At 32.1% G+C, this 14223-nt stretch overlaps 1 protein-coding gene across 4 annotated transcripts in view; it reads right to left on the bottom strand.

The window, feature by feature from the left end:
- Sema1a (semaphorin 1a) overlaps nt 1-14223 on the bottom strand; it is a 331748-nt gene that overhangs the window by 38137 nt on the left and 279388 nt on the right. For all 4 annotated transcript variants that reach the window (XM_085197182.1, XM_085197180.1, XM_085197181.1 and 1 more), the window contains exon 3: nt 9633-9729. In XM_085197182.1, the coding sequence (XP_085053308.1) occupies nt 9633-9729 (97 nt within the window). The remainder of the gene's footprint in view (nt 1-9632; nt 9730-14223) is intronic.

The following is a 14223-nucleotide window of genomic DNA, read 5'->3' on the forward strand; positions in this document are numbered from 1 at the left end:
TTTCCCCTCTGTTTTGTACTGGAAGTTCTCACTTCTTACGAAATCTCAAGAAGGTCTTGACGAACGGACCACAAAATAATCTTATGAGAGTTCCGTTTTCTTAATCATTAAAAAAAAAAATATTTAATAACATAATAATCAAACTTATGATCTATAGCTCAGCAGACCAATTTGAACACAACACAACGGCGCCAAGAAAATAACATTGTTTTTAATAAAATTATGTTAATGGGACATATGGGGGAAAGTTCTATGATTATGCAATTACAGTCCAGTCGACCTCGCATGACAAAAACTTGGCTCGCGTGACTTCACGTAACTAAAGTAACCTAAAGTAACCCATATGGAATAGAACCTGTTACACGTATACTACAAAGTAATTAGTGAAGCCAGAAATAGATTAGTGTTTCCCACTGCTGGTATCGGAAGCTCTAGTGCCGGTGTAACTTTTGTTGATTTCAATGTCATTGTTTACGTTATTATTAGTTGCTTTTATATGTTTTTTTTTTTAATATATGATTATTTTAGTTTTTTTTTAGTTCTTCAATTTTGTAGTTCGTTTTCAAGTTCGTTTTGAATGAAATTCAATTTTATGTTGTAACCTAACCAGAGCGCTTATGTCTTTAAAATATACATTTATTTTTGAACATAGTTTAAAACTAACGGTGTTTGTAGTTTATATATAAAAAATTCTACACAAGTTTATAAAAATGTATATTTAAATTAAACTAAAAATACGAATAATTTCAATAATCACAGAGTAAGTACATACGTTAGAAAATATATGCAAAAACTGAATTAAAATTAAAAAATATTGCCCAACGACTGTATTAGAACGATTTACATAAACATTTTCTTTTCACGTTCACCATTTCTCCTATTTTCCTTTTAATTCACGCATAATAATTTCCATTTGTTTTACAGCAATTCACAACCGGTTACAGGGTTTCCACTGGAATAAATTTATAATAGCGAATAGCTATTGTTTGGACTTTAGCGGGCTAGACTTTCAAGGGGCTATTACTGAGGCATACAAAACAATAGTCCATAACAAGCTTTGGAAGTGGCAGCCGCACACACTTAATAAGTTAGAGATGTATTTTCCTCGAAAACTACTTTATTTGTTTGGGATACAACAAATAAGGAGGAAGGAGTACGTAGCCCAAGAAGTTTCCTCGCCAGGTCAAATTGCATCTAACATTTCTGTATTGTTTAATTAGAAGGAACTTTGGTGCTCTTTGATCTTTGCTCTACTGAATAATCGACTTGATTTATATTGTGTATTTTATGTAGAATGCTGTTAAATTAAATTAAATATAATAAATAAATATTAAGTTCACGATATATCCTGCACAGCAGAGCAGACGTAGCTTTTTCCGCCGAATTCTGGAGGTTTGCGTGTTAAGTGGCGGAATCAACGCCGCGTGTTCTCTCTCGGACACCAGAGAGACGAAATGAAAATATAATTTTAAATAAATATTGAGGGTCGAACTCCTATGGGGTCCCACTTTCCAATGAAATTGATGTGGAGTTTCATAACTCAACAAGCAAAGTCTGGACAATTCAGTGGAATGTGGGGAAAGGAGTGCACATTAGGTTCCCTCTGCCTACCCTGCTTTGCGGGATACAGCGTGAAGCTGAATTAATTACATAACCTATAACGAAGATGTTTATAATGCTCGAAAAACAAAAAGACTTACTAATTTAAGTACGCGTTCGATGGGGAGAGCAAATGAACAGAAATCAGAACGAAGGCCCAGGGGAACGCTCCGGTCTAGCCGCGCTCTTGATGGATGCCATGATTACCTTCATTTCTTTTTTACCACGAACTCCTCGAGTACTAACATCCAAGCATGATGATCTTAACATATTTTTGTTACAATTTAGTCCTATATAATAGTATAATATTTTACATAAGCCAAACTAAAGGACTTATCTCTATAAGAGATCTCTTCTAGCCAGATATTGTCTAGCAAAACGGGAAACAGAGTGTTAACACCAGGTTTCCTCTGCCTATTGCTGTGTGCAGGATAAAGCGTGAAGATTATAAAAAAAAATAAAAATAAAAGTCTATCACGGCCGATCAAACGAGCTCAAATCACAACAAAACCCAAGAGAATGCTTCGGTCTGATGGATGCGATGATTACGTTAATTCCTTTTTTTTGCCACGATATTAAGTGTTTCTGTATTCCCGAGCGTTAAATATAGATGCTGAGGCCAAATAAATAACAATTTTGTTTAAGTTCAAAATGGACGGAAATGTGAATTTATTTTCTCATGAGGGCAAGGTTATACTAGACTTGAATATAGGTATAAATAAAATCTTAAAATATTCCCTATATTCATTAAATTAAAATTATAGGAAAAAAATCTAATGGTGCCTAATTTGAGGCCTTCGAGGCGCAGCGGCACAAGGGTGTGACTGTAACGCGACGGTTGTGGGTTTGATCCCCACTCGAGGAAGTGAAATATTTATTTACGTTTATATTTCCATTTCTTCGCTCTGGTGTCGAGGCAAAGCGTGGTGTTGAGTCCTGGCACTCAACACGCAATGCCTCCAGAATTCGGCAGAAAGTGGGGATAGGCGTGTTTTTACACTAGGTTCCCTCTGCCTGCTCTGCTATGTGCGGGATACAGCGTGAAGCTGATTGATTGATTGAAATGTAATGGTAAATTATTTTAATATTAAATTTTAAGATATTCTAGATGTTGGTATTTAGTGCAGTAAGGTACTTTATCCGATTAGACTAAAAAAGATAGATAGATATATAGATAGATAGATAGATAATAAATATTATTTAATATTTATCAATGGCAGATGAAATCCATCATTGGTTTTCAGTGGTGCTATGACCGAGTTGTATACAGATAATTCAATGATTTTTCATCAAAAGCTTTCCTTATTATATAATCGTCTATTGTACATGTAATTGTTAATTTTCATGATGATAAATTATTATTATTGTGTATCACTTTTTTTTTAAATAAGAAAATGTTGCCAGATATAAAAAAGAATATAAAAGAATACCGTTATCACCCCACATATTCGGTTAAGCTTTATCTTTCAATTCACGCACATCCCACACATCCTTAAAACTTGTGAGTGAAGCAGAAATTTGTGTATGAAATAAATTAATTAATAAAAGTTACAAAGTTGTTAACTGAGGGCGGAATTAATAGAAAGTTTTGTACAAACATGATAACCACTTTTAATCCAAATTTCACATGTAAAATAAATAAAAAATTAATCAGCTTCTCGCGCTATCCCGTATTAGCACAATCTAGTGTCAAGACACTCTGCTCCCCGCTTTCCGCCAAATCTTTCGAGCTGGGATGGGCTGGGATGGGCTGGGATGGGCTGAGCGAAAAAATGAAAATATTAATAAATAGAAATTCATTCCTCCGAGTCGATATAAAAACCACAACCGTCGCGTTACAATCACAGCCTTGCACCGCTGCGTCACAACTGCCTCAAATTCCACATAGAACCACCATATATAAAAATCCACATATATATAAAAAATATATATATAAAATATATATATATATAAAAAATATATATATATAAAAAATTCTATAAGCAGAATATTTTTAGCTAAATTGTTTTTGGTAATAGACTGTAAGCGAACACAATTAATATGTATATTCAGGACTACGTATCGGGTTTGCGAGCGGGTGCGTTTGTATGTAAAATAATAAGAGAAATTAAGCTATGGAACAAATATATATAAATATATTGCATATAATATTTTGGACCTTTATTTTTAGGTTCTAGTTATTATTTGAGTTTTTTTTATGCATGTGACGTTTCCTTTTGTTACGTTAAATAATAATAATAATAAAATATATCTTAATTCTGATGAATCTTCACTGATTATATAATGTAATCATTGAGGATGATTTGGCAGAAAATGGGGAGGAAGTATGTCAATGGAAAGTCTACTAGGTTCCCAGTTTACCTCTGACTACTCTCTGCTTTGCTGACTGCTACTCTCTGCTTTGCTGATAAAACAAAGAAATGCCTTAGGTTTTCTCAAAAGATTCGATTTGGTCCATTAGAAAAATGATAATTTTAAAAAATATATAAATTAGACACAATCTTGGTAAGTGTTTAATATTATTATATATGAGTACATAAAACATAAATTAAAGGTTTTTATTAAAGCTCCAAACATTTTCTTATCAAAAAATGATTTTCTCCTACTTAAGGTAATGCCTTTTTTTAAATTGATTATACATTCATTTAAATCTACCATCCAGATCATTTCTAAATCTTTTTAAATTTTCTAATAAAAAAACAGACAAACCCACAAACTCTTATTAACTTCTCACACAGCTTTGTTTCACACTAATGACACATTTAGATATTATCTACTCGTATGCATACAACCGACGCGGTCGAAACGTTAATTTAGTTAAAAGGGCACAAAAGGCTCACACCTCCTACGCCGGAATAATATTACCGGGATAGGGTGGAATAAGGCTGACCGTCTACTTAATGACAATTTATAGCTCTATGTATAGCTAAACTGTCGCTTCGCTAAGCTTACCTCTCTTGAATATATGCTATGTTTCGATTTCTTATATTATTCTAGCGGACGCGCGCAGCTTCGCTTGCTTATTTAAAGTGAATTCCAATAAACCATGAAACATGTGTTCAATGAAATACTTTTAAGAGTCTGAATTTCAAATTTTATATTAATCGGCGGCGATTTTAAGATTTTTCCATACAAAATAAGGGGTCGAAACCTTATTTGCATCCTTAGAGGAAGAATTCTAGAAAACCATGAAACATGTGTTAATTATATACTTTTAAGAGTCTGAAATTCAAATTTTAAAAAAATCGGTGGCGATTTAATGATTTTTCCATACTAACTTTCAACCCCTTATTGGCACTCTTAGGGGGTAAATTCTAAAAAGCCGTGAAACACGTGTTCAATTAAATATTTTCAAGAGTATGAATTTAAAATTTTATAAAAATCGGTGCCGATTTAATTTTTTTTCCATACAAACTTTTAACCCCGATTTCACCCCTTTAGGGTTAAAATTTTTCAAAATCCCTTCTTAGTTGATGTCCAGATTACAAAAGTAAATATCTGTCCAAATTTCACGTTTTTACCATCAGCGGTTACGGCTGTGCTTGCGTCTTACCTCAGTCAGTGAGGACAAGTCCTTTTATATATACCTATAGATAAGATTGTTAGGAAAAAATTTTGATGTAATTTCTATAAGAAATCTTCAATTAGTTATATTTGGGATATAGTGGGGAAGTAAATTTTAATATTTTTAAAAGATATAATTAATAATTTCTATTTATTATATTCAACCAACGAAGCTATCGTATAAATTGCTTAAAGCAATAAGACCGCCTTTGCATATGTGTTTTTTTTTCTTTTTTATTTTTATTGTTCTTTCTATATATTTCTTTTATGTGTGCAATAAAGTATTCTATTCTATTCTAAATTGTTATAATTCTCTAGTAAAACAGTGTGGTTTTGGCGTTGTGCTAATAATTGTTTGGGTCAATTGCCTGAGGTTCCCCGCGTAAGTGACCTTACGAAATTAACTACGGACTATAAAACACATAGGTTACAGTGATGATACCTTTGTATAAATAAAGTGCGGATTTCTTTTGACCATAATCATTAACTTTGATGCTTTTGTTTTGTTAAATAAATAAATGTAAATTAACTTTTATATAGATTTAGAGGCTAGTCGTGGCGCAGGGGCTGTGTGGCCGTAATCGCCACTGGCTGTAAGTTCAATCCCCACTTGATGAAATAAAATATCTATTATATTTTTTATTATCACGAGGCAAAGCGCGACGTTAAGATCCGCCAATCAACAGGCAGTGCAAGTGGGGAACGGAGTGTATTAGCACTAGGATCCCTCTGTCTAACCTTCTGTGTACGAGATACAGCGTAAAACTGATTTTTTAACAGATTCAAAATTCTTTATGATTTAGAAAACAACTCTAAGGTTGGCCCTGAAATAAAAAACCTTTCAATATCTACTGAGATTTTAATTAAATCTTTCCTCAACTTAGTCAGTAACGACAAATTAACGATGTCGATGCATTTGTTATCACCCCAACTGGATAAGCCAACCTGTTAAAACGAGTCTATCCTTATTAAATACCGACAAACTGCCCAGAAGGCTACATAAAAACCGTTCTAAGAAACCCAAAGGAAAATTTATTATCTGTCTATATTGCAAAAAAAATCAATAGCCCCAACCCATATTTTTAGTTACCTAACTTCGGCGCTGAAACAATGTCCACCGGAAAGTTCAAGGTGAGGGCGAAATTGGTTTTTTTTAGACACCCTCGAGCCAGACTAAACGGGTCGACAGACGACTGCTCTCGTATAATAGACAGTGAGCTAGCGTTATGTTGCTATTGTCATGTAAATCTGATTTGGAAGGAAATGCAAAGTTTGCGAGAATTGAAGAATATTTCAAATTATGCTGGCCTCATTCAGACGAGTATTCTCCAATTTGTCACACACTCTATTTGTCTTTATGAACTTGTTTGGATCTGATAGTTCTTTATATATTTTAAATTTGGAATTTCAGAACAATAACACGTCCAAATATTTGTTAAGCAATTACATTGTTGAAGAAGGTTGCTGGCTTCGACTGGATGCGGAAGGCGGAGGATCGGGAACTTTGGCGCACCCTGGGAGAGGCTTATGTTCAGCAGTGGTCTTGAAAAGGCCGATTTGATTGATTGATTGAATTACATTGTTTACAAATATCCACATTTTATAGCACCATTTTTTAAAAAACATCTAAACATATATTATTAGCATATTGATATAAAATAGAAGTTATAATTTAACTCTTGCAGAGCATTTTAAAATAGAATTTCTTCCAATATGAAGAAGAAGAATAAGTACATCTTCGACGAGCACGACGGTGATGTTCAAAAGATTTAAATTATAAGCTCTTACTTTTACCAGATTCAGCAATTATACGGTAATGAGACATACAACTGTCTCTCGTTCCTGAGATAATACGAGTGGTACATACATAATAGTATATTAAATCCTCGCAGTGGAAGCTCATCTGCAGAGAGAATGCATTTCAAGTGTCCTTTACATGAATGAAGAAATATTCATAGCTAAGTGCAAACAAATAGCGCTGTCGACATGGCTTGTCGTGGATATATTTTACTTGTAGAGTCGTATAGTTGAGGGATGGAAATTAACGCCACAAAAAGATATTTTGTGCCAGATCTAATCTGGCATGAAAAAATAAATCATACTCCCGACTCAGGACCGAATCTACGACCTTCGCATTTATAGCAAAACGCTGTTCCAATACGCCAGAACGGCTTCGAAGCTGTAATGTAATTACTCGTATGTATGAAATACATTTATTACTTTTTAAAGTTTTATAGAAAATTTTACTCTAAAACCCTTCATCGGTTTAAACAAAACATGTAATTTAACATTATTTTACTTTAAATTAATTACAGTTACGAAAATTACCAAAAAAAACTTAATCAAATAATTATTTCGGGCTATTAAAGTGATATATCGACACCGATAACGCACAACTCTACAAAAATGGCGCTCAGGTCGTAGGGCGAAGGGGTGTTAAATGTTCCTCCAAACCAGCCAAAAATCTTTACAAATGCAAACGCGAGGAAGTGAATGGCGCTGGTGGGAGAGGGAAGGGTATATTGCCTCTGCGGTCGAGGTAGACTCAGGAGGTACGTACCTCCGCGGTTCCTAAACTTCTCTACGAATTGGAGTGAAAGAGGAAAAACAAATAAGTATCTACTACTGAATGTATGCATGGCTTTAAAAATAAGCTGTTGTCTCGAAAGCTTTAGTATTAATACAGATTTAAGTTCAAGCAAAAGCTTAAAGATATTTTAAGTTTAAATTATATTGTGTATAATATGTATAATACAAATTATGAAATTTATAATAATATTAGTTTAATTTAAATTTATTCTTTATGTCCTATTACTTTTGAGCTGTTCTGAAAATATTAAAAAAAGGTAATTTATAACAAGGAGAAGAAACCGATATGAAAGTAATAATATATTCATTGCAAATAATATTATATATATTTCTTGTATGCACATCGGCAAACTTTGAAATTCATTCAAGTATGCAATTCAGACATACAAGCCAACACTTCCAAATTGAATATTTTTATATTTTTATACTCAAAGGTCTGAAAATAATTTATTTTAATATTTCTAAGCTTCATACTATATCACACATGTAGCAGGGTAAGCAGAGAAAGCCTAGTGTTGAGACACCCCGAATTCTGGAGACATTACGTGTTGAGTGGCGGTACTCAACGCCGTCAATTGCATCGACACCAGAGCATAGAAATGAAAATATTAAATAACTCATTTCCTTGAATGAGAAGGCCTCCAATTAATATTACGTTTTATATTTTAAAAAAAAATCCGTTCATCCCTATAGAACCTTCAATGAATGTTGAAGTTTTAATATAGTTCAGACGGTTATTGCGAATTCATACTTACTTTCAATACAATACAATGACTATATCGCGAAATGAAACGAGCAAAACGAACAATAAATAGCAGAGCAAGAAAAGAATTTCTTTTAATTGAATCCCCACTGAGAGTTTGTAAAAAAACTGGTCAAGTGCGAGTCAGGCACGCCCACTGAGGGTTCCGTACCAATTTCATAGATGTAAATACATATCAACTTATAAAAGATTGTTGAACTTAAGTTAGTGGGTATTATTTTTATATGAAACCTACAAACTAAAAATATACAGATATAGTATGATTTAGTGTTTTTTTTTGTAGTCTACATTTTCTGCAATTACCATAAGTTATATTTTTATTTAACATTTTTTTATTTTTTTTATGTACTAAGCATTTATTGTTAAATTTCGTGAATCTAGGCCGACTCGAAGGCAAATTCATTGGTTATTTACATGGCGAATTTCATACAATATGAAGAAGAAAGAACGCTCGTATCCTTTGATATTGCTTATTTAGAATTAGATTTTTTTTACTGCAAGGGGCTCTACACTGGTTTATTAATAAAAGCTTGATATCTTCACACGGTCTTGACGAATAAAGATCAATTTATTAATTAAAACAAGAAAGAAAATAGACGACTTACAGACATACAGACAAATGGACAACAAAAAGATGCTTCAAAGGTTCCGTATTTTTGTTTTGAACTACGGAACCCTAAAACGTTACAAATAAACGATAAGAAGCAAAAGCAAGGAGAATCGAATGAGATTTATTTTTACAATATCAGAATAATGTGTTGAAAGAAGATTGTTTCAGACACTCACTTCAATATTGTAAACGTTTTCTTTTTGGCATTTCACTTAAAATGTACGTTATTTAATGTTAATAATTGAATAGAAAATTAATTATTATTTTGTTTTTACTTTATTTTAGCTAACGTTTTAACTTAAGGAAACAAAATGTTTTAACACAGAAAACCATAGATTAAGAACGTCAAACGGTATAGGAATTAAAAGCATTTTTTGATTCTGTTAGCCAGACTTATCTAGATAAGACATTTCTTCGTAAATACCAAAAAAAACAGACAACAGGTCCAAATTCAGAGCTGATTCCCTAAAAAGGTATTAATGAGATATAGTTTATATTTATTCTTACCTGCCACCCACTAGCAAGTAGTTCCCGTCTCGCAACAACAACCTGAAGTAGTCCGTGTGCGTCTCGTTGCCCAAAAACTTGTGCGTGTCATCGACTCCTGTGAAAAAAAAAATACATTATTAAAAAAAAATACAATATTTTATATACTAACAAATTCAAATACTCCTTACAACGTTAACAAAATTATAACAATTTTCATAATAGGAAATCTCCAAACAACCTTAGCTTTGTAAGGTTAAAAGCGTAGGAGTATTGCCTTATCAGATTTCAGAACTCCCATACACCTGATACCAATTATGTTAAAAGCTACGTAAAAGTTTCGATTTTATCTCATTAGAATACTGTTACTTGTACGAATGTAGAACAAAAACGAAATAGAATAGATATGGGTGTATGTGTGTTTGTTTAAAATGTTATTTCTGTAGAACTTTGATATTGAGAATCGTAGCGCAGCGTGTTTTGGTTCTTTCAAAGCTTAAATATATGAAAAACTTAAAATAACTAATATAATGTTGGAAAATAATAAGAGTTATTTAATTTTCCATTTAAAGGTTGTCTCTTTAAAATGATATATATAAATATTACTAACGTTTTATTTAATTTTAGCTCTTTTTCCTATCTATATTCATATAAATATCTTTAAGTAAACGAACAAATATTATACAAAAATAAGATATTTTCATTTCAATCATCCCAATCAATCCCCATTTATAATATAAATGTAAAAGTTTGTGAGGACGGATGTTTCTTTCACTTTCATGCATAAACTACTAAACAGATTTCGATGAAACTTTACACTAGTATAGCTTTTATATCAGAACAACACATAGGCTACAATCTATGTAAGGATTTTGTATAATTTGGATGTAACAGTAAATATAAGTGGGCGAAGCCGCGTTCAGGTGGCTAGCTTTAATAAAATATATTTTATATCTTTATTTCTTCATAATTCTTATTACATACGAGCATTACTGATGCCACTTATCCCATATGAACTAAGCTGTTACCGTTTTCTATGGAGCCGGGAGGAAATTTGCATTTCCATTAGTGACTCGGTAACAATTTATTGGGAGAATTTAAAGTCAAGTATAATGTGACTCTAGCTACGTTTAAACTAATGGGTTGATGAATGAGTCGAGAATTAATTGATCATTTATAATATTATAGTAACGAATTGTGAGGCAATGCGTGTGAAAAATTGAGAACGAAGTGTCTTAAGGTAAGATAAGGTAAGGTTCCCTCTGACTACCCTGCTGTATGCGAGATGCAGCGTGAAACTGAAAAAAAATGTATACTAGTCCGTTTACACAAAAGGTCAATTATTGTTTTTATTATGACACAAGATTCTTACTCTGAAGAAGAAGAAGAAGAGTCTTCTACGTACTATTAAGTTTATTAGATTTTATAAATACAATGCTAGTTGAATTTTGCTTAGACAAATCTGTGTTTAACTATGTTAGCGTATTTTGTATTGATATAATGAAATACGACGTCGTCGTTTCTGTCATCAAAAAATAATATGCTTAAAGAACGAATGTCTTCTTATATCTACCACAGTAGAAAACAGAGTGATCCGTCACTAAATTATGAAGTCAATATTGATAAATTTAACACCAACTATTTTATAAATACTGGATACAATGGGCGTGAAAAAGAGCCTTTCAATATAGATTTATTATTAGCTATGTTTGTTACTTTCGGAGGAAGTGGGAAGTGAAGGAAAGATTACTGGGTCGTTACTTCCTTTGTGCACGTTCCGGAGTTACCATATATATAACTTCTACTATTTTATATCTGAATACTGTATGTATTATAACGTATATTATATTTCCAAAGAAAGTAAACATTTCATTCAATTTTATCTTAAATATTAAATTCTCAAATATTTATAATGATACTAGTGGACCCGAACGCGGCTACGCCCGCTTGAACTATACGAATATTTATTAAATATATTTGTGAAATTATTTACAGTTTTCAATAGAGAGATGCGTTAAGCAAGCTCATTTTGGGTGACGTTTTCTAACAACAAACTTTGCCAATCGTTGCTTAGCAACGGTTGTTATTAACATGGCGGAATAAATTGCATGTCAAATCAATAAGTATTTTAATATATTGATATATATCGAAAATATTACAAATATGAGAAAAAAATTCTATGTTCATCCCCAGACCTTCAAGTATCTCTGTATGGGTATTTTATCACAATTAAATTAGCGGTTTGGCCCTGATTGCGTAAAAGACAGACAGACAGAGTTACTTTCGAATGTATAATATATGTAGGTATAGATGATACATATCGTACATATATGAAATAATTACCAAAAAATTACGACGAGATTAAATACAAAAACAAAAAAAACACATATTTTAAGTATTTTTTTAAATTTACATACAAATAAACGATCATGTAATAAATTTGTTTCTTAGAAATCCATTGAAACGGAAGTATCAGTGCGTTCGTTTCCCACTGGCGATCGATATTACGATCTTAAGATAAAAGTGCTCATTTGTGCGTGAAACGGATTTTCATAAAAAAAATCTACTTTCATCACTGTTCGAGATATACAGCGGGAATAAGTACGAGTAAAGTGTTCTGGCACGTGCGATGGAAGTCTTAGATTACTCAAAAGGTTCCTTTATGTGAAGAAATGGGTTCGAGTCTCTTTTTTTCTTCTCTTTCAATGATATTGCCAGTGGAGCTTCCACATTTCTTTAAGTATGTGGTTACATCGACTTATGTCTTTTTACTTTAATTTTAATTTGTCTTTTTACTTTTAATGTTATCGTAGACATATATCGACTCGGAGGGTTTGGTGGGCTGTATACGTAACGGCTATAAATTCAATCGCGTTTAAAAAATTAGAAAATAATAAAGACCTTTAAATTTTAGTCTGGCTTGTTAAGTAAAAGAATGGAGAAAAATTAAAAACATGACTTCGCACTAAACTTACTAAACTACTACTAACATTAGTCTACCAAATAAAAGAAGCAGTTGCTTGATGATATAAAATGAAGGCCAGAATAAAGAAATGAAAATATTAAATATTTAATTTCCTTGAGTCGGAATCGAACCCACACCTGTCACGCTTACAGTCACTCGCTTGTGCCCCTGGCGACTATTATATTTAATCTTTTTGTTTACAACGAGATATTGCTCGCCGTAACAAAGACAAACGTTCTGCATTTTAATATCGTCTTAGTAATAAAAATGTTTAATTGTATTCATTATTTTGTTTCTTTCATTAGTTGTATAGAAAATTAAATTTTATATCTAGAATATGAAGAAAATGTATAGAATTTGGTAGTAGAATGTCTCCAGGCTTTTATCCTTCGAGGTCAGAGAAAGATATATATATATATATATATATAAAAAGCTAAAATAAACTTTCTTACGTCACATTCGAGTATTTTAAGTTAAATTTTCTTTAAGTTTGTATGTATGTAACGTTGAAATTGAGAAAGTAGGTCAAAACGCCAATTTTGTACGCCGCTTCGATATATCACCGCGTAAAAACTTGGGATGACAGTAATGTTGTGCGTTTACCTTTATGCCTAATATACCCGAAACATACATACATACATACATATATATATATATTAATATTTAAGTTCTCATATCTCACGTCAATCTACAAGAAGATTTTTTTATGGAATCGCTAAAATTAAATGGTTATTATAATAAATATCTGAAAAATAATTTCGCTTCACGCTATATCTGGGAACCCAATGTTAACACACTCTGTTCCCATTACGATTTTACTTTTGTTCCCCATTTTCGCCGAATTTTGAAGGCATTGTGTGTTGAGTGGTGGAACTCGACGCCCCACTTTCTCTCGTCTCCATAGAGAAAAAAAATACTAAATATTTCATTCCACGAGTGGCAATCGAATCCTCAACCATCGACGACGACCTCAATATCAGGTTTAAGTGAACTTATCTACTAATAACAGAGAGGGGCCAAGTTTGATAAGTATAGGTTCAATTCCCGTTTCGTACCAATTTAAATACATCCACAATAACTATTTACGAAACCCAAACAACTTATCTTTTTGTACCACTCAAATAAACTTTCATTATTTGAAAATGAATCAAGATAAAAAGTCTTCTTGTATTTCATCTTTAAAGAATGTAGAATCTGTTTTTCCAAGACTGTTTTTACTGGGGGTTAGAACAGAGGATGTAGGTCAAGGCGGCAATTTCCTCCACTGGCTTCGCGATATCGCGACCATCGACTTTTCTGGTATATCTTCAACATCTGGGGTAAGTTTTTGTTAGAATAAATTGCATCGATATAATTTCTTTTATAGTTGTCATTTTTTATAGCGGCGGCGTGGTCGTTATCGTTAGTTTTGTTGTATCGATTTTATTATGTGTCTTTCAAGTGCTTTTGTTTAGTTATAATATATTTTTGTAGAATATTTTTAAATGAAATTTTTAAATGACAAAAAATTTTGGTTTATAGATGTTTAGTTTTTATATAACAATAATTTCTAAGGACTTTTTGTCACAATTATTTTTTTATTTCATTATTGAAATGCTTATTGCAGGAAATAATTTAAGTTATAATTTACCAAAAGCAACAAATTCT

The sequence above is a fragment of the Heliconius melpomene genome, chromosome 14 (assembly GCF_056956725.1).
Source record: "Heliconius melpomene rosina isolate 202511_hmr_F chromosome 14, ASM5695672v1, whole genome shotgun sequence".
In the NCBI taxonomy this organism is placed as follows: Eukaryota; Metazoa; Arthropoda; class Insecta; order Lepidoptera; family Nymphalidae; genus Heliconius; species Heliconius melpomene.